This window comes from Dermacentor silvarum, chromosome 8 (assembly GCF_013339745.2).
Source record: "Dermacentor silvarum isolate Dsil-2018 chromosome 8, BIME_Dsil_1.4, whole genome shotgun sequence".
In the NCBI taxonomy this organism is placed as follows: domain Eukaryota; kingdom Metazoa; phylum Arthropoda; class Arachnida; order Ixodida; family Ixodidae; genus Dermacentor; species Dermacentor silvarum.
This window is the reverse complement of record NC_051161.1, coordinates 117,990,721-118,012,599: the sequence shown is the minus strand read 5'-3', so window position 1 is coordinate 118,012,599 and position 21,879 is coordinate 117,990,721. Positions and strand designations below refer to the sequence as shown.

Below are 21,879 nucleotides of genomic sequence, written 5' to 3'. Positions count from 1 at the left end.
TGCTTGTACTAAGTTATGGTGATGGAAAGTGTACGGTGGCCCGCATAAAAGCATCGATGTGTTCGTGGACTTCAGGTTCCATGTTAGTGGCACGTAAAGAAATAAAGTTTCTATTGTACTTAGTTTCCCTCTTGTTTCGTTTGGTAGTGGAACACAAAATTGATTCATTCAGGCCAACGCACTGCCTACTCCCGCTCAATAGCATAATTGCTTTAGCGGGCTGACGAAATATTCTATTTGTTTATGTTTTGTTCTAATAAAGACAGACAGAAATAAGAAAGATGTATGAGAATTGTGTTTGTGTTCAACAGTGTATATATAGCATTTTATTCATCAGTTGTCACGGAATATCGGGACACGTAAAATAATTATATCGTTACGCAGAATGGCTTTGGCCATTGACTACTAATGCATGTCTATCTTATTTTAAAGAAACACTTCCCTTGGTGCAAATATAGCCCTGAATATTTTACCCTTTTTCAAATTCGAATGTCAAGCAAACACAGAAAGGGAACTACGAGAACACTTTCCTGGCATTTATAAAGATTTCTTTATGTTCATTGAGATTTACTACTTTAAACCACGTGTCTTCTATTTAGATATTTGCAACTTTTCGGACTAGGTTGTTATCTAGGTGACATTTGTGCCACTTCTTAGTTCAAAACACGCAAAACAACCTGAATAACGGACGTGAAAATAACATCAATCGCCCTTCTTTAGGCGCTGAATGGCCATAGTTGCTCTTGTGTCAATAAGTTCTAATTACGCTCATGAACTAATCAGCCCCGTGGAACGCAAGTCCTTCTTACATATATTTGAATTCGCCTGATTGCGAAATGATTCGTGGTGCCATCTGCGGTGCAGGTTGTGTACCACAGGATACAATACTAAAGGAAGCCCACGCTGACATTGACATGAAGCTGCTCATATATGTAGTACTTGAGAGGATTCATGCCATGAGTCCTTAAGTGTTTGCATACAGATATTCACACAAGAATACCATCTAGAATATGCGATGCGTGCAATTCAAAAATGAGAAACGAATGTAATCCTTGACTTAGGTGTCTGCTAGTGGCACTTGAACCTCGGCGTTGGTGTACCCGGCTGTAGGACGGGAAACCAAACTCGGAGGAGCGAGCGAACAGAACTGTCGGGAAACCGCCACACACAGAGGAGCAGGCGAAAGAGCGAAAGAGGGCGAGGAGAGCGCGACGCGTAGCCCCCTAGCGGACGACGCACGAAGCGCACCTTACGCGCCCTTCCGCCGCTGACGTGCGAGCATGTAACGAGCACCGGTGCGCAGCTGGCGCGCGCGAGCGAATGACGGAGCAGGTTCACGCCGGGAGAGGAGAAGCGAGAGAGGAGGAAGTGACGTCACCCCTCGCTGTGTTAGGCAGGCGTTCACTTTGTCAGGTGGTGTGTAGTTCTAATTAGCTTGTTTTTATTTTAATTAGTAATGAGCGGGTACCCATGGTTTAAGTGTGACGTCACTTCTGGTCTTGGAGTTTCACGGGAACCTGTACTGATGCGGTGGGTATCTAAAGTGTACGATTCTGTGCTTTGGTGTACTGCAATTAGACTTCCCTTATTGTTTGTAATTATTCCTGACAGTTAATTAGATTTTTACTAACCTGTGCTCTGATGTCATCTATCATCAACCATAAATAGAACCATCGATATGGACGTTTTTATATTTTATGATTTATTGTCAATTTCGTCCCACTTCTGTGACAAACCGGAAGTCGGTCCCTCATTGGAAGTTGTTGCGCGAGAAACAAGTGTATTAGTCGGTGCTCGTGCCACTAATAAAATACAATTGCAATGTCAGCGCTCTCAGTGAAAACATTAGGTATCGGTCAAGTAACAGCGTGTTTTTAAGGTGGAACCACGAAGAACAGATTTCGCACAGCTATTCAGCACGATCTGCCAGCCGGAGTCACCCGCCGTCTCTGTGGCCGAATCAACAAAAATGCGATGTTGTATAGTGGCGGCATCAACAAAAGGCGAAAAGCGGAGTTTTGTATAGTAGAACGTATCAAAATGCGCTCGTGGTCTGCTTAGAGGCCCGACACGAAGACCGCGAAAACGTTTTGTAAAATATAAGCTATGATTATGCAGCGAATAGTTTGCGTAAAAGCCTCCCGCGTGATTGAGAATATTTCAAGTGGGTGGGTTTGGCTGCACTGTGCAACATTTATTGCACGCCGAAACATTAGTATGCTCAAGATATCAATAAAATTCGTGGAGCTTCAATGCCGGCTTACGCCCATATTGAAAATCCGTCGGACGCTTCTGGTTCAGACTTATTTCTTTGAGGCGTAGCAGTTCTCTTGAACGTCAATGGGAGCGTCTCTGTTCTACTTCAACATTTCACAGAGCTCAGCAGTTTGGTTGAGTCGTGCATGCAGTAATGCGCAGGACAGGGTCTACAAAGCGCCATCAGCATACATTGAAATGCGTCAAGAAAAGTGATCAGACTGTCTGCACACTTAAAAGAAGTTTGCATCCTTCGAGACTGATCTTGTCTTTACGTAAACAATAATCGTCTTCTCTCTTACGTGCCTTTCCTTACGTTAGCGCTCTGCGCCCGTTATTTTCAGGTCATGGATGGCACGAACGTTATCAGCTTGACATATCATTCTTGACAGGAAACTAACAAGTTGAGATTTTTAAGACAGAAAACGCAAGTAATACAGATGATGAACGTTGTCTGAGTACAAGATAACGCCCAAAGAATGTATATTTCTTTAGAGTGTATTACAATACATTACATCGGAGTGCGACTGCTTCTAAGCTTGGCTAGACTCAAATGCACGTTTTTAATGCCTGAATTAGATTACTGTTAGAAACGCAGGCCAAGTTGGAAATATAACAACACATCCTATAGTCGTTTGGAAATGTTCCCATTTGAAGTTATGCTGTTTAGATACATAAAGATACATAATTGAAGTTCATGTTTATATGAACTCCCAGCTGATTGTATGTTGGGGAGCTCACCGTAGTGTGCTGTTCTGGATAAACGAACAACACTGAAATAACTAGAATGTGTTCGTTGGTGCTTTCACCAGTACATCAGCGTGATTTCTCCTATAGTGCACTTAATGTGAAGCCTATGCTATCGTTGGCAAATAGATTAGTGGCGCGAGATTGCGCTCTTAAGTTGCAAGCGGAAGATGTTCTATTTATTTTTTTACTTTTACGTATGTATATTTGTCTGTGACTGTACACTTAGCTTTCGAAGAAAAGGCCACAAAAGGACCATGAATATATGTATGTTATCCTAACAGCAGCCTAACGGATGTGTACCACAGTTAAGGAGGCGCTAAGCAGAGGTCACCAAGCGGTCCTTATCAGGAAATTTGACGCAGTAGGCTGACTTTTAAAGTGGAGTGTGCTGCATACATTTGAGCCTGGTACAAAGAACTCCTTCGTTGTGCAAAATGTGTTCTCCATATGGTTAGTTCATTTTAAGTGGGTTTGCCCTAAAAACTAACATTAACAAGCCGAACAGGATGCAGAATGGAAGCTTTATATCCGAAACCACGCACACTGTGCTTATTAGATGAAATTGGTGATTGAAGCCTGTTGAAGTAGTGTCGACCTGATAAATGCAATTACAAGTTGTCAAGCTGCTGTTCACGTCATCGCAGGTCGAGCCTCTGACGTATATACAAGATGCTTCTGCGAGGCTATGAAGGCCATCGATATCAACACCACTGGAGGAGCATTGGCGTGATCGGTGGTTTTCGGGTCATACTCGTCACTGGAATACGGAAGCTGCCGCACCTTTCCAAAATAGCTTATTCGGAGTTGTTCTAAGACACATCTACGCTGTAGCCTGCCACAATAGTTTCCCCTTGCTAGGCCACAGTTGGCAAGGACTGCATGGGCCACTTGTGATTACAAGGCTGTGCTGACGTCCCACATTAGGTCTTCGTATACATCGCACAGCAGAAGGAAGTGCCAGCTTCATAAAAGAAGCTTATTTCTGCAGGCTTCCATGATTGAGGCAAATGCCCTTGGCTTTAGGAATCGTTGCAGGACCCCTGGGAGGAAATTTCAATGCACAGGCGTTCATAAACCACTTGAACAAGGCGTCTTCAATTTTATGGGGCCTGACATTACCAACTTCCTAAGCTTTGCACCTGCTGCTCTGGCTTACTGTAGCCCTTCCATTTTTTCACAGAAATTGTAACATTTTCTTGAATTTGCGGCCTGCTACGCAGCCGTGATTGTCTTCGGGATGTAATTACGGAGCCAGCGCATCCATGAGTAAAAGAAGACAAGAAAAAGCTTAACACCAACGTGAGGCGTTGCGCTGATTTGCTTTGTAGTGTGACATGCGCCGTGCAGCAGTCTGTCTTCCCCCGGTTCACCGAGACAATGACGCATCGCGGTTCATTCCATTCGCTGTAATCGAACTAAGCAGGGCACCGGGTCGTTATAAGCGAGCGGCTCTCTCAATGACTTCTTGTGAAATTTTTTTGGATGATGGTAAAACTGTTTGTAGTAGCTAAATGTTTGATTTAAATGGAAACCTAGATGTGGGCTCCAGTTTAATAGCATTGCTTTTTCTGCACGTGCTACTTGATTCATAGCCGAGGGTTCGCAAATTTGCCGCCATCTTGCAAGTCACTTGGTGCGGCCCTTTATATAATACCCTACTTTGTAAAATGCCTGGGAGACCTTGACTTTTGAACTCAGATTGTCGCCCTCTTCTTAGACCTCATGGTAAGCGCATTCTTCATGTGTGTGTCTTGGAGCTTTTAAACGATGGTGCAAGACTGAGAAACATCCAGGTAGTGGGAAGTAGTATAAAAACAAACATGAAAGTGGGTGCGATAATAGATTTCTACAGACAACCATGGTCATTCACCAATATATAATTGGGGGAAATGAAGTTAGCTGCCTTCAGGTACAGGATATCGCAAAAAGTTTAAGGCCAGCTACCCATTCGTCTTGCTTTCCTGTTTCACACGCGTTTCGATGGGGGCGAAATGCGAAAACACCCGTGTACTTAGATTTAGGTGCACGTTAAAGAACCCCAGGCATTCCAAATTTCCGGAGTCCCTCACTACGGCCTGCCTCATAATCAGATCGTAGTTTTGGCACGTAAAACCCCATAATCTCTCTCTCGCTCTCCTGTTTCAAAACTTTCCAGTAATCGCAAATTGGCGGGAATTTAAGGAACTTGAAAAGTGCTTTGCACCGCATCACTTCAACAGGCAATCGCCGAAAAAGTTTGCTCTAAAGTTGTCTCACCGTCGCGACAGCTGCTCATGGACCCCTTGGTGCTGAGTGTCCTCTACGTCTGGTGTCAGCTCCACGAGAACGTCATCGTCAACTTCGGGTTTGGCACTCAATTCAGGGTGAGTGCATGAGATCACATTACTTTCCAAAGTAGGCAAAAACGGAACTATTACTTTCCAAAACGGAAACTGCTCAGCAAATGTCAATGTACGCGAAGCCGCAAACAAATGAGTGAAATTATACTTACGTTGTTGGCAGGCGCGTAGCCAGGATTTTTCTTCGGGGGGGGGGGGGGGGTGGAGGGGGGCTAACTTTTCATTATTCTTCATTAAGCTTCCCATGCTTGGTGCATAATAATACAAATGTTACCTTGAGCAGGCCCTTGGTCTTCCTGACTGCGTGTACCATCATTTACGTGTCTGGGGCGGGCGTTCGAAGGATATGCACCTTTGTTCATAGGCGACGTACCAGGCATAAAAGGGAGCAGGGTGCCCGCCGGAAAAATTTTAGGGGGGGGGGGCTGCAGCCCGTAAGCTCCCCCTGGCTTCGCCATTGGCTGTTGGTACCACAGTCAAGTGATGAAGCTCAATAGTGCAAGTGTTCAGCATCACTAGCTAAAAGACAGGAATATTTTACTCTCGTACGCTCGTATAGAGCAAGCGCACTTATTCTCGACCCCCGTCATCATTTGACGGTACAGCTTGGGCAGGGGCTACGGCTTTGTGACAGGGCCACCTACGAAAAAGACAAGACGAGTGAATATGGCAGCATGCGTTCAATAAGAACAGGCTGATCACTACCATCGCCAATCGTTCCGCCATTTCCCGCAGCCCCTGCAAGAGGTAGCTGCCACCTACAGGGGCTGCAGACTCAGGTCTATACCACTAAATGCATAGAAATTGAATTTTTTCTGAGAATGCTCTACCAGTCGAAATTGTTATGTTCCTCTCTAGTATGCTTTAGCGGTAATAGGAAAGGGATGTGGGCGCGTGCACGCAATGACTTTATAGTAAAAAGGTAAGTTTGCCCATGTAGGCAGCGTCCACTATGACATACTGAGAGTGAAATTTTCGAGAGTCGGACGTCTGACCGGGGGGGGGGGGAGGGGTTCAAACGCGAATAACTACTTCTTGTATTAAACTGACGGGTGAGCCGCAGCCGTACTTGAACACCAAAAGTGTTTATTCCAAGAATGCCGCGGAATAAATAGCTTCGCCGGTGGCGGGTATCAGCACACTTGGTGATAACAAAAATGAACAGAAACTGATGCATGCTCTCTTGTTGCACACATGCGTCACTTCGCGTGATTTCACAACCTAATCGCATCCCTTCCCCCTTAGTCATCGACGCCGTAAAGTCACACAGGGTGGCGTTGCCGGGTGGAACGCCGGAGCGGCTGTGATGTCTCGGGCTCGTGAGGTCCGAGGGCGGGGCGTGAAGTAGGTGGGAGCGCGAACGAGGGGCAGGTTTCTGGGTTGTTGTCCGGGGCACAGTCCCGTCTGAAGTTCGCAATTGGTACATGACGTGGCCAATCTGTACCAAAAGGCGAGCAGCCAACCACTCGGGGCTGCTCGCGTGGTGTAAGTTTGTGGTGTACACGCAGTCACCGCACTGGAAACCTCGTTGTCGTGGCTGCCGAGGGCATCTTGTGTCGCTCTCGTCTGGATGAAGTCTTGATATGGCGGTCCCGAAGTTTCGGCCCAGCGTGACTTCTGCTGGGGATTTCCCAGTTTTGTAGTGCGGCCTAAAGTGCTGTTTGAAGAAAAAAAAAACATGAGATCTTGCATAATACTGTTCCCTGTCTCTGTTTCCGCAATGAACACTTCAGTTCTTGTACGATACGTTCCGCCCGTCCGTTACTTGACGGGTGGTACGGCGCTGCATACATATAACGTATATACCATTTCGTTCCAGGAAAGCTTGGGTTTCCTTGCTTGCAAAATTTGTGCCATTATAAGACACGGCCAAGTCGGGTAACCTATACGCGGCAAATATTTTTTGCAATTTTTCAATTACCGTAGATGATGGGCAGACGGCATCACACCGATTTCCATTCAGTTCGAAAGGGCGTCGACCACCACCAGAAAAAAAGCATGCCCTGAACCGGACCTGCAAAATCCACGTGTATTCGACTCCACGGCCGTTCTGGCTTAGTCCAAAAACGCGTTGGCGTCTTTGGTTCCTTCTGCCTGTTTTCCTGGTATGGCATGCAGTGTCTGAAGAACTCTTCGATCTTTTACTCTATTTTAGGCCCCCACACGTACGTTATATATAGCGATTGCCTTCATGGCCCTCACTCCCAGGGGGTTAGCGTGCATAAGACTTAGAACTTGCTTCTGCAACGCCTCAGGGAGTACCACGCGGCTTCCCCAGAGCACAGTCACGATGTACGGAGAACTTTTTTGTTTCACCTCGTACGCGGAATACTTCCGGGCTACACGTTCTTGCGGCCAGCCCTCGATCGATTGCTTCACTTATGACAGTTGGGAATCACGCCGGGTGAATGCTGCCACTTCCTCTGTGCTGACTGGTGGGTACTCAACAGCTTTCAGCAGGAGTATGTCGCCCAGCGCCTCGGTCTCTTGTCAGGTGACCGGGGCCGGTAACCTGCTCAGGCAGTGTGCATTTCCATGGTATTTGGTTTTCCTGGGTGCTAGAGCACGTATTCGTAGGCTGACAACAATAGATTCCACCGCAACGTGCGAGGCGAAAGAACTGCCGAGATTTGCTTTTACCGCTGGAACATTCCTAGCAGGGGTTTGTGATCCGTGAGAACAAAATTTCGTCCACAAAGATATTGGTGGAAATGTCGAACCCCCAAAATCACGGCTAAAGCCTCACGGTCAGCCTGAGATTAATTTCGCTCCACCTTAGTGTTCTTGACGCTGTGGAGATGGGTTTGCACAAGGCTTACCCAACGAGCGACGGTCAGGAAAGGGCACGACGCTCCTCCACTCCGCAACGCACAAAGGCGCTACGGCAGGGTTCGTCGACTCTCCGACACGGCGCAGAGAAGGCTCCGGAGTCAGATCGCCAACCAACACGGGTTTATTCACCCAAGGTACAGCTCAGTGCTACAGTCACGGCGCTTACGGGCCAAGGCTCGCCGCAAGACCGATCGAGTACGCGCGCCCGCTACGCTAGGGCTAACCGGGTAGCGGTCCGCCAAGCGCAATAACGAGGAGTCGCGAGAACAAAGGTCTCATGTAACCACCTCGTTGCGAGCCTGTGAGCCTCTCTCGCGGCGAGGAAGCGCTCAGCGGAAGAGAGCTCGGGTGGAGAGGGTGCCCGGGGGCCGCCGCGCGGGAGGCCAATCAGGGCGCGTCCCGGTGACGTGTCTCGCGGGGCAAGTCCAATCCTGGGGGGGAGAAGCACGGTTTGCGCGGGAAAGTAAGTCCGGCGCGCTCGCCATGTCCGCCATGTTGCCGTTACGGCGGCGGTTCCCGGGGATCGAGCTAAGCGCCACGCGCGAGCTGGGGGACGAGGCGCGGGAAGGCACCTCGATCCCCACATTCCCCCCTCCTAAAGACCAAGGCCAGCCTCCAAAGTGGCTGACCGAGGCCAAGTGGCAAGGTTGACTCAGCCAAAGAGGGCTAAGCCAACGGGGCAAAGTCCAAGAGGGTGTCGTCGTCTTCCTCAGGACCAGGACAGGGAGAAGGGGCCACAGCAGTCCAAAAAGGTGAAGACGTCGCTTCTCTTGACACAAAGCCAGGGGTTTGCCTTGGCCACCTAAGTTCCGCACACTGGAAGGACCCCCTGCCAGGTGGAAGAGTCGGCATCCCAGGAAAAACGGGGCAGGGCAGCACCATGGTACAGCCAGCAACACTCGAGGTCCGCCGGACTGGAGCAGCCAGGAACGCGCGAGGCGTGGCTGCCATTTTGGCGCAGCAGCCACCACAGAAGTCACTGGGCTCCCCGGATTGCGCAGGAACAGCAGGCCGGGATAACCGGCAGCCAGGTCAGCAGCAGAAGCCGGAGCGACCCTCCTCGGCCAGGGGTCAGCGCCTGATTGGGGGCCAGCCACAATTAGCGGCAGCCTAGGCAGCAGGAGGCAAGGCTGGCACGTGCTCGTGGCCCCACGTTGGGCGCCAGTTATGTGGAGATGGGTTTGCACAAGGCTTACCCAACGAGCGACGGTCAGGAAAGGGCACGACGCTCCTCCACTCCGCAACGCACAAAGGCGCTACGGCAGGGTTCGTCGACTCTCCGACACGGCGCAGAGAAGGCTCCGGAGTAAGATCGCCAACCAACACGGGTTTATTCACCCAAGGTACAGCTCAGTGCTACAGTCACGGCGCTTACGGGCCAAGGCTCGCCGCAAGACCGATCGAGTACGCGCGCCCGCTACGCTAGGGCTAACCGGGTAGCGGTCCGCCAAGCGCAATAACGAGGAGTCGCGAGAACAAAGGTCTCATGTAACCACCTCGTTGCGAGCCTGTGAGCCTCTCTCGCGGCGAGGAAGCGCTCAGCGGACGAGAGCTCGGGTGGAGAGGGTGCCCGGGGGCCGCCGCGCGGGAGGCCAATCAGGGCGCGTCCCGGTGACGTGTCTCGCGGGGCAAGTCCAATCCCGGGGGGGAGAAGCACGGTTTGCGCGGGAAAGTAAGTCCGGCGCGCTCGCCATGTCCGCCATGTTGCCGTTACGGCGGCGGTTCCCGGGGATCGAGCTAAGCGCCACGCGCGAGCTGGGGGACGAGGCGCGGGAAGGCACCTCGATCCCCACAACGCGTACGTCACAGGTTGCTCATTTTCTTCTCTGTTGCGATAAGACAAAACGGCTCCCACACCCACAAATGAGGCGTCGCATGACAACACTAACGGGGCATCTGTTTTAAGATGCACCGGCAACGACTTGAATGTCAGCCATTTCTTGAGGCTCCCAAACGCTGTCAAGTGGTCTCCCCCTCTCGTTCCATGCTACGTTGCTATTCAACAACCGATACATCTTTAACGCGACCTCTGTCCTGCCCTTCAAGAACCGATTATAGAAATTGATTATACCTAAACAGGCTTGTAGCTCCTTTGTGTTCTTCGGGGCAGGAGCCTGGTCGATGGTCTCGACCTTGGCCTTCGAGGGGTAGATGCCCTTAGCGTCGATCTGATGTTCCAGGAACTCAAGGCTCTCCTTAAAAAACTGCAATTTCCCGGATTGAACCATGAGCCCCGATTTGGACAAACGACTGAGGACTTCGGTGAGCATCCGTGAATGTTCCTCGACCGGTGGCAATCAGGATGTCGTCCAGGTATACAGTAACTTTCGGCATGCCGGCCAGTACCATGTCCACGGTACTTTAATATACCCCAGGTGCAACACACACGCCGAACGGCAACCGACAAACCCTGTACAGCCCTTGCACTGTGTTTATCGTGAGCAACTCCGCTGTTTCTTCATCGACCAATAGCTGCTGATACGCCTGCGTCAAATCCAGCTTGGAGAAAACACCCCCAATTCCTAATTTAGCAAAATGTTATTTCCTTGTTGGTAGCGGATATACGTTACTCTTGACAGACTGGTTCACAGTCCTTTTATAATCCCCGCATTTCCTTAGGGAACCGTCCTTTGTCCGCAGCACAATTCGCGTTTCCCAGTGCACATATTGCGTGGATTGCAGAATTCATAGTTTCACCAAGCGGTTTAGCTCAGCCATGACTTCATCCCTCATGGCAAACGGGACGATGCGGCATTTCAGGCACCTGGGTTGGGCGCCCTCCTTGAGTTCGATGTGGATACGTGGTAGGGCAGCGCCTGCAAACGTCTCGCCGAAAACCTCTGAAAACGTTTCCCAAATTGCTTCAGATCTGACGTGGACGCAATGAAAACCTGTTGTGCTGATCTCCAATGGCTGGAACCAATCCCGGCCCACCAGAGTGTTCCCACCGTTCTTCACCACAAGTAGTGGCAATTGAAATTTCTTATGTTTGAACTTCACGGGAACGAATGCTTTTCCCACCACGACCAGACCTTCCTTTGTCCAAGTCACTAGTTGCGTGTCGCAATCTTCCAGCTTCATCCGCTTCGCCACATGCAACTTTTGAAAATCGATCTGACCGCTCCGAAATCTACTTCCATAGGCGCGATTTCATCCACAATCTCTACAGTGATGACTGAATCTTTGAATCGGCAACGCCATGCTGCATGGGTTCCAAAACAGCGAACACAATGCCATTGCCTTTCTGCTCGCTGGCTTCCATTCCTACTTTCGCGGTCAACTCTTGTTGGAATTCGTGCTCCAGCACCTTGCTCCTCATTACTTTTTGCTACTTGGCAACCGTTTCCGCCGTAACTGCTAACTCATATGCCGTCTCGAACGTTAGGTTCTTTTCAGCAACAATCGTTGTTGGGCCACATGTCCAAAATTCCGAAAACCAAACGGTCACGTAACATTTACTCTAGTAGAAACTTTGTACCGCCAAATCCACAGTGCTCGGACAACTTCCACGAAGCAGTGACATAGTCAGCCACGCGCTCCTCGTCTTGTTGGTCTCACTTCGAAAACACGTACCTCACGTATGGCTCACACAGGTTCGGGTTGATGTGGCTTGTTACTGCGTCGACGACGACTTGGTACTCCACATGCGGCGGTCGCAAAGACTTCAGAAGAGTTGCTATCAGGGAGTACGCTTGTAACCCACAGAAACTGTGCAACACAGCGCGCTTGTCCTCATCCGTTGTAAGCTTGTTTGCCGTGTAAAATAACTCAACGCGCTCGACATACTCTACCACGACGGGTTTTCACTAAGGTTGAACTCTCGAATGCGACTCCCGTAGGCCATGTCCCCCCCCCCCCCAAAAAAAAAAAAAAAAAGAAACGGCCCACGCACGGGTGAGACCGTACCTCGTCGCCACTGTAATAAACTGACGCGTGAGCCGGAGCCGTGGTTGAACAACAAAAACGTTTATTCCGACAATACCACGGATTAAATAGCTTCGGCGCTGGCGGGTGCGAGCACACTTGGTGATAAAAAACGAACACAGAACTGGCGCATGCTCTCTTGTGGCACAAATACGTCACTTCGCGTGATTACACAACCTATCACACTTCTCCTTTCCTTTATTTTTTTCTTCTTTTAATTTATGACCATTCTTACAATGTGGATGGTAAATTCAACATTTTTGCATATTCGACGTGTTAACAAAAACGAAAAAAAAAACAAAAAAGAATAAAGAAAAAACGGTACTTTGTACGGAGGGGAATACACACGCTATAAGTTCTGTTGATTTTTTATAGACTATTCGGCCAATTTGAATGGTACATTGAGCAATTGCACATATTGGACGCATTATCGAAAGAAATGCGAACCAGTGGCGAAGCCTACCGCTATCGCCAAACAACGCCAGGCAAAATAAATGGACAACTTGTCGCTGTCAAAATGCACGCGAAACACATGCCAGGGATTGAATACGGCGCGAGCTAATAAGAGTGCTTCGATTCGCGCGTCACAGCAGTATTGAATCGCGATGCCAGTTTTCGCTCAGTTTGCTTGCTTCATTTGCTTTTTGATTGACACAGAGAAATGCAGTGCCATAGCTATCTGAATTTCTGATCTCTCCTGTTTACGGCATTATCAAGATTGCGGCGTTGCGTCAACGGACAGCCGCGTGATCTTTGGTGCGATGAGACATCTCCCAAAGGCAGAATTTCCATCCGATTTCTTGCCGTGCACACTAGAGAACTGCGATTTTCTCAAAGCTTACTTCATAATTTTTTAGAATATCTTCGCGCGTGTGAAAATCTTTTTATCTAGTCGACCATTTTAACTGCCGAGTCGCTCCTAAAAGGGTGGGTGGGCAACGAGAGCGGTGAGCGGCATTTTTTCCGGCGTCCACAGTAGGGGGAATGCTTACATTGAGAATAGGAAAATAACAATTGTGGGTAGAACTTTCTGGCCTGCCGTTGTACACTCATAGTAGCAAAACATCTAAGAAAGTATTCGGTTTTATTAGGCATGGTCGAACTTCTATCAGACCAACGTTCTGCAGTCTGCACATGCCACAGTATTGCATGACGGCGTGAATTACGACCATCATTTGGTGCCATTGCTTGTCCGAAGACAAATGGGGCATACTGCACATGAGTTGAAGTGTACGGAAAATGCGCAATTCGTTCTGCTGCACTGCATTTTAAGCATAGCATGTTCTAGGGACAATTATATGTCACTCTCAGCCTATCAGGGCAAGTATGTTCGATGACAGTCGCTGGAAGCAATCCATGATTCAATGCACAGTATATTTTGGAAACCACAAGCATGCAAATCAAGTTTCTTCGGTAATAAAGAAGTTTGGGATGATTCAACAGTTCCATTTTTCTTCTTTTCAGCACTGCTGCAGAAAACTTTGACATGGTGTCTGCTTAAGTGTCTTGAGGAATTTGTCGGCCATAGGCCATGTCATAAGAGATATTACAATTCTCGTCAGATTGTCAAAGCTAAACAATATTGTGCTTCCCCAGTTTATAGCATTAGGTGCCTGTAACCGGCTGTTACGAGAACTAGTGCCCGTGGCACTCGGCATGGTGTGTGCTCTGATGCGCACGCTCGGAACGCGCAGCTGTTGGAGTAGTCTGGCTTCGAGGGAAGATTAAACATCTGTTTGGGGGCTTGGTGTCGTTATTGAGGACCACAGCCGAGTTTGAGAAGCCACTGTCTCACAATGTTTAGGAGAGAAGGCATCTGTAAATTCTGAGTTTCTGCGTTTGGACCCTCACTTTGGCCACGGAATACTTTTCCAAGTGCATGCCTTCAACAAGACAGCTGTGGAATTTGCGCCAAATGTCCCCCTTGCCTAAGGGCCAAGTGGCACTTCTCTTTCGATGCGAAAGCATCAAATGGCCAATTGAGCAAAAAAGCCGGAGTCTGTACACGCAAAACGACACCTCAATTCCCATTGGCTACGACGCCACTTCATGATCACTCCTCGACGGCGCAAAGCGGATGAAAGGGAACACCTGCTGGCTCGCCAGGAGTTGCATGAAGGCAGAGGGCATCGCCGCGACGCCACGTCACCCTAGCTCGCGCTCTCGGATGCTGGCGCGCGGTCCGCATCTTTCTCTCTCTCACCGCAATTGGGCTTAGCTGCTGTGGTCGCCTGCCGACCTTGGTGGCCGCTGCTGCTTCGTCAGTCTCTGGTCGCGCAGGACACCGGTGGTGTGCGTGCATCTTGCTTCTACTTGCTGGCTCGGGCAGCACGTACCGCTATAAAGTCTGAAGCAACTACATCGTCGGCGGCCGCAACCTCGGTAGTAGCGAAACGTGTCCGCCAGTACACCGCAGACAAAGTAAGGAAGCGAAAGAACGCAGCAAAACAAGTGAAGGGGCCGTCAGCGGACCAGCTGAATGGGAATGAAGACATCGTGGCCACCGAAGAAGACGGCGTCAGCTCGGCTCTCCCCGCAGACATTAGCGAACGCACGGCGTAGAAATAAATGCACTTGATTTCTCAGCAATATCGTCCAAATGATTCCGGTCTACAGCCAACATACTAGCATAGAAATTATAAACAAATAGCCCGTACCAGTTTAATCGCAAAAGTCGATAACATACCTCGCAGCAAAACTCGAAAATATTAATCGCAGCGTAAAACTTGATGGACCGCTCAACGCCGTTCAATTAGACATTAATGCTTTCGGATTCACAACTCATAAGAAGGGCTTAAGTGTCCTCTAAATTTTGGGCTTTTTTCTTTCTGAAGCGGCTGGACTACTTGGCAAGGGTGAAGAACTCACAGGATGGTTACCTGTGGTGTGCGAATGTTGAAGTGTGAGCTGTGCTGCGGAGTATGTGTTTTCGCTCCCGATCTCCATCTCGCCGAACCACTTGGGAATCTTTGTGATATGCGTTCTCCATGACATTTCAGTGCAAAGGATGCTTTATAGAGTTCTCGCTTAGGCTAGTACACTCATCTTCCACACTCGAGTGTTTGTCAGCTTTCTAAGCATACAGTGGCGCAGCCGAAGGTGGTATGACGACGACGCTATGACGACAATGGAATATGACAATTATGAAATGATGATGACGGTTCAACGATGACAGTGTGTCAACGAGTGTAGGACGATGATGGTGGGAAGACCACAGTATGGCGATATTTGAATGAGGACGATGGCGTGAAGACGACGGTATGACGAGAATTGTACAACAAAGTTGGAACGGTGACAATAAAACAACTATGACGACATGTAGACGACGACACAATGACGACGATGATATCACAACGGCGTCGTAACTACGATCGAATGACAACAGCATGATTACGATGAAATGAAGAAGAGCGAATGACGTCCATGGAACGACGAAAGTATGGAGACAACGGAATGACAACTAGATGCCAATTTGCGCAACTTCATCATTAGCTGTCGTCATTCAATCGTAATTGCCGCTGTCGTCATACTGCCGACGTCGTTTTATAGACGTCGTTGCTTCTTCGTTATTTCACCCTAACCATGCTGTCTGTCGCATTGGTGGAAGCGCACATTGCGTGTCTCTCGACTCTCTCACCTCTTCATTCACCTCTCTCGCTGTGGATGGCGTCAACGGTGCGAAACTTATAGTAACGAGCTAAGAAAAGCTGCAGCTTTAGAAATAATGAATTAGGTTTTCAAAGTTCACTGCTTCCATCTTGATGAGCATAAATACATTTCCTAGTGTGGCTCGCACACTGATGGCACACAGGGTGTTGGCTGGGACTGAAAGACCACTGTAGTAGTAGCCTGGGCCATGTGATAACTACTGCCGCTGCAGACGGTCATCAGCTTTACTCGACCACATGTGCATACGTACAAGCGAAAGCATTTTTACCACTGGTAGTGCACCTAAAAAAAAAACGAAATAGAAATATTATAGAACTATTTCTACGTTTGTCAGGGCAAACATAAGCGCGGATTGAGGTGTTGACGTTTCCTGGATTTCCTCTTTGTGTCTGTGTTGTTGCGTTCTTTTCTCTGAGTTGTGCACCAAACTATGAAAACAGCACCACAAAGATACACAAGTTGTTGACTCACTCATAGCGATATTTGGGTAACACATGCATTCTCGTTCAACTGTATTGCAGGCCATCTACATTCCTTGGGTCCTGCTTGTGTTTAACATGGTGATCAGTGGTGGGTAAGTTATCCAGCCATGTCGTTTCTCAATGGGATGACACCTCCCTGTAGCTCTAGGGTCTTTGAACGTGTGAAACTGCTCAGGTAGCATGTAGCGATGGTTTCACGAAGGACTATAAACAAATGTACAGTCGAAAAGAAAGGCTTACAGATGTCTCGAGTGCCTCTCGGACCTCTCGCAGCGTCAGCTGACGTCGAGAAGAGCCCGAGGCCAGGGAGAGAGAGAGAAATAACTTTATTTTGCCCAAAATGTGGTTAGAGGAGGGGGTAATAACTAGAAGCCCCGGCCGTCCCCCCTTTAGACGGCGGCCGGCAGCCCCTAAGCCGCGGCGGCGTCTTCAGCCATTTGGACTACTCTTGCTTGAACATTCGGGTCCGAGCTGAGCAGCACGGTCTCCCATTGCTCCTCATTTCTTATTATTAAACTTGGTTGTTGTGGTTTTGAACAGTTATTACTATGATATTGTTTCTTTGGGCATGCCCAGATCATGTGTTCAAGGTCTGCTCGGTTGTTACGATGCTTATATATGCCTGTGTATACGTCTGGGTGATAGTGACTGAAGGCAATGGGATTGTGGAATGTGTTGGTTTGTATTAGCCACCAAAACACCACCCGTCAAACCGGCCGGCCTTCTCCAATCCATAGACCCACCGAAGACCCCATTTGAGCAAGTTGGAACGGATCTGCTTGGACAGTTCCCAACGTCATCTACAGGGAAGAGATGGATTGTAGTAGCGACAGACTATTTAATACAATATGCTGAAACTGGATGCCTTGAGCGAGGAACGGCAGTTGAAGTTACCAAGTTCTTCGTTTATAACATAGTGCTGCGACATGGTGCATCAATGGTCGTGATTACGGATCGAGGAGCAGCCTTCACAGCTGAGTTGATGCAGTACTTGATGAAGATGACTCACACCAGTCACAGGAAAAGCACTGCATACCATCCCCAAACAAACGGCCTGACGGAATGTCTAAACCGAACCCTGGCCGACATGCTGTCCATGTATGTCGATCTCGAACATAAGACATGGGATGCAGTTTTGCCTTACGCTACTTTCGCCTATTATACGGCTGTTCAAGAGACAACTGAGGTCACTCCATTTCAACGGAACTATGGCCGCATAGTCACAACCCCACTAGATGCTATGTTACCAGTAGATACTGACAACAACGACAACCCATACGACGTGGACGACTTCCTACAACGAGCTGAAGACGCCCGGCAGTTGGCACGGTTCCGTATACGCCATCAACAACATAGGGACGCAAGCTACTACAACCTGCGCCGCAGAGAAGTTTAGTACCAGCCAGGCGATAAAGTGTGTTATGGACACCAGTGCGTCGTCGCGGCCTGTCTGAAAAACTCTTTCGCCGATACTTTGTTCCTTACGAAGTTATTCGCCGAGTAGGTGACCTGAATTACGAAGTCATACCTCATGGACAAGAGCTATCAAAGCGCCACAACCTTGCGGAGGTCGTACATGTAGTCCGCATGAAGCCGTGTTTCGACAGGCAATGAAAACACTTCTGCATATGAAATTTGTTTCACAGGCATTGGGACGATGCGTTTTCGGAGGGGGAGTAATGCCGCAGAGGTCTCTCCACGTGCCAGTTACGAGCACTCTCGCGAAGTATCCTTCCAGGCGTCTCATCGCACCGCCGTTAGAAGAGCGCCAGCAACGCCTCGCGCATGGCGAGACAGCGCGTGTCTCTCGTGCACGCGCAGACTGCTGCGGGTGTGCTCAATCTACGGACGTAGTTTACTGCGGAACGGGATCCTGTTAACTCTGCTTGCCGATTGTGTAACTGTGCTTTAGTTTAAAGTTTCCGGGCACAAGTTCGCCCACAATAAACCAGTTTGTTTAGTGTGCTTCATTGAAGAGTGCTACAATATTGACAGACAGCGAAGAAAAGTGTGCGTCTGCTATGCATTGTCATGCTTCTTTGTTTTACGGAAATGTATCTTGTTTACAGAGAACTAGTTGGCGTGTGTGTGTGAGAAAGTTCGTAAGTTAGTGCGACGTACAAGTGTTGCGCATATAGTCATGCAACAGTGTAAAATGGCTGGCAGGAAAGTTTTGTATTGTGGTGTTTTATCGGCATTGCTTTGCATTTTGTGCATTGATCGTCGTGTAGTTGCAGGTATTAATTTGTGCAGTGAATAAAATTGTACTGATTTAGAGTTGCGAGAGAAGGAATGATAAATTTATGTGAAATAATTTGCCAGGGTAAATATCATTGCATCGTGCCGAAGCGGGTGGCATGAACCATTGGCATTTGTGGCTGTTTGCAGATTACAAGCACTCGCTTTCATTACTCTTTCATGCATTGTTATTCAATAATATGCCATCTAGAATGTATTGTAACATATTGCCACGAGATATTGCCATTGTCTGCAATGTGATCTACCGGCTGGCTTAATAGTGAACAGTTTTAGTTTCACATGCGTGGAGAAGTGTCAAGCACATCTTCAAGAACGTAACTTCCAGCACATGCCAGTCCTTTCTTCAAATAACAAACTGTAATGCAAGGCGACGACATTTTGAAACTGTTCTTCTGCCTTGACACCCTAAAAGGTCGTTCATACCTTCAGGAGCTACCGAACTAGTGCGCTCGTCATGGGCTTCACTAGCGCGACCTTACTAAGGTGCAGTTTCTTTGGTTTTGCCCTCTTACCAATGCCTTAACGAATGCACATACTTAGTCGAAATACCAAACTTTCTAGTTCTGGTAGCGAGAGCATATTTGGAATAGTGCCTGCACTTCGTCTCACCCACCTTTTGCAGCGTTGACAAAACTAAGGGTCTTGTCAGTCAACCAGAAGAGAACGAGAAGAAGCATTCCTCCGTTATCCGCCATCTGATCACCATCCGTAATTGAGGGGCAGCTTGGCGGCATATTTAATAGCGCACAGTGGGCGAGCTACCGTCCCTTCTCTGGAATACGCAGCTGGCTCTCGTTACCGAATGACTCACACGCCCCGAGCCTTCGCAGCACTGCATGGAATTGGCGAGGCGGAGCGTAGGAGTCCTATAGGGGCCGTACTAGTAGTTCTCAGAAAACCTACGAATACTGCCTGTCGGAGCCTTTGATTACGCACTTTCCTGCTTGGAGAACACGGATGTGTAAGTAGTAGTGAAATAGCTCTACCTGAACATAATCTGTAGTAAATTTTTTAAAAATAAATAGAGCTCCTTTGATCTGTGCCGTTGTCAATCGTGTGTAGTTCTGAACGGAGTGCTGCAGTGCTCAGTAAAATTGTGAACGTATTCACTTCCTCTCCTCTCTCCCCTCCTTACCTTATAGGGGCCTGTATGAGCTCATCGGCATCATGGTGGGGCACCTCGCATTTCTCCTGTTCACGTAACTGCAACTCTTCGTGCTACAGATGTCGCGCTATGCGCATGTGAAGGGATTGCTTATGTGACTGAAAAGATGAAGCCATTTTGCCCTACTAAAACAAAAAAGTATCATTTTTTCATAGCAATAAATAATAAAAAAATTGGAACACTCAAATAATTTTTTAGATAAGCATATTGAGCTTGTTAACCAGCATGACATTGTTGGTATAGTGTTTATTGTCATTTCAGCTCAATTTTAATAATCTTCGAAGTAAGTTTCCTGCCGTGGCTCGCTCTAAAGCTTTTATGCTGCTAAAAAGCAAGCTGCCAATCTATCATGAACTACTTACCTTTCAGTTTAGCTATTGTAGTTTAATTCGGCAGACCACATCGCAAACATGAATAAAAGAATAACAATACAAAAGATGCTCCTCCGCCACACTGCAAGTACATCGACGAGACAAACTTTGTCACAGAAATACCAAGTTATAGAGTAGATCGATATTATAATACCGCGTTCTCTAGCTATTTTATTTTGCAAAAGAAAGGGACAGTGACGTTTCCCTTAGTGAACGCGGCTGACGCTTAAGTGTACAGGTGCCATAGCGCACAGGTGGCTATTGGCCATCGGTGTGCCTAGACGCCTAGACTGTCAGCATCGCAGATCGCTTTCAACATGGGGCTCCCGCGGCCGCCCTATCTGTTCCAGTTGAGGAATTTTCTTCCATCAATAGCGACCCTTCAACGGCATGAAATAGTGGTACACCTCAGAAACACTGATCCTTGTTTTGAACCACTCTTTCGCACAGAATATAAATTATAGTCCTATAATCACAATTTGCCGAAAGTCCTTAATAAATGCATTCAGACCACTAACTTGCCTCGCAAAGAATTGAAGAAGTATTTTGTTACTTTTTAACTATCATCATTATCATCATCATCAGTGTATATGTCCACTGCAGGGTGAAGGCCTCTCCCTGCGATCTCCAATTACCTCTGTCTTAATTGCGCTAGCTTATTCCAACTTGAGCCTGCAAATTTCCTAACTTCATCAGCTCACCTTGTTTTCTGCCGTCCTAGCGCTTTGATCTAAACTACTCCAGGAGACGGTCATTGCTTCCACGAGAAATCAAAATGCCTAATTTAATAATTAAGATAATTGTGCTAATTACCTTTTTAATGAATTACATACATTACAGCATATATTTCAATGTACGGATTATAGCCGGTGAGTTCGCAAGGCGTATCCAGTTGAAACAAATTTTTAGGACTGAACAAGTTTGGAGATAATAATTTTCAAAGTTTCGGATAAAATGCATTGGCGTTTCAGTTACCTTTTTGAAGAAAACGCTGTTTTATGCAATGTTGCACAAAAGCAACTGAAACACCAACGCATTTCTTCGGACACTTTGAAATTATTATATCGAAACTAGCGCAGCCCAGAAAATTCGTTCGAAGTGGATACACATGGGAAACTCACTAGCTACAGTTTGTAGATGAAGATATGTGCCGTACAATAATTAAATAAAGCGTTAATTACCGTAGTTGTGTTAACTATTCAATTAGGCGTCTGGATTTTTTCTGGAAGTAATGGCTGCCTCATCGAGTAGTTTAGTTCAAGGATTAGAATATTACTATCAGCCAAAGACAATTCAAAAAATTGTTGCAGCTAAAGTAAAGCCCCCTGTATATGTTCATGCATAATTGGGCGTGCTGCGGGACATGTTTCATTTTCGTGTGACCATTTTTTATGAAAAACTTTGAAAAGTTATCTGTTGCAGTGATGTTTCCCTCCCTTGTGTGTAATATGGCAGTGTCGAAATTAAAGTTTTTGCATTTCTTTTTGTTGCATAGTATGTTTTCAGTTACCTGGTTTTGTCAGTATTATTAATTATGTGTCCGCCAAGAGTACGACCAATGCTGCTTCTTCCTTGGTGTACCTTGCTTAAAATATCTGCGCATTCTAAAGCGCCCTGATCTCGCTTCGAAAAGTAAAGACCTTAATTTTGAGTTACGAGATGATGATGATTTATTGGAATTCCCTTTCAAACAGGGCAGCGACGAACACTACCAGATTCCTCAGCTAGCGCCGCCACGGGGGAGTCGGGCGAGCGTGCGGGATTAAACTTTCTTGCTGGAAAGCGCGCCAAATGGAACCGCCGAAGGAAAACGTGCCAGTGCGTGCGATCTT

The 21,879-nt window shown here is 47.7% G+C and overlaps 1 protein-coding gene across 1 annotated transcript in view; it reads left to right on the top strand.

Annotated features, from left to right (window-relative positions):
* LOC119462366 (derlin-1) overlaps positions 1 to 19,714 on the top strand; it is a 49,097-nt gene extending 29,383 nt beyond the window's left edge. The window contains exons 4-7 of the mRNA XM_037723710.1: positions 4,705 to 4,731; positions 5,274 to 5,369; positions 16,292 to 16,344; positions 19,654 to 19,714. Of these exons, the coding sequence (XP_037579638.1) occupies positions 4,705 to 4,731; positions 5,274 to 5,369; positions 16,292 to 16,344; positions 19,654 to 19,714 (237 nt within the window). The remainder of the gene's footprint in view (positions 1 to 4,704; positions 4,732 to 5,273; positions 5,370 to 16,291; positions 16,345 to 19,653) is intronic.
* Positions 19,715 to 21,879: the final 2,165 nt, after the last annotated feature.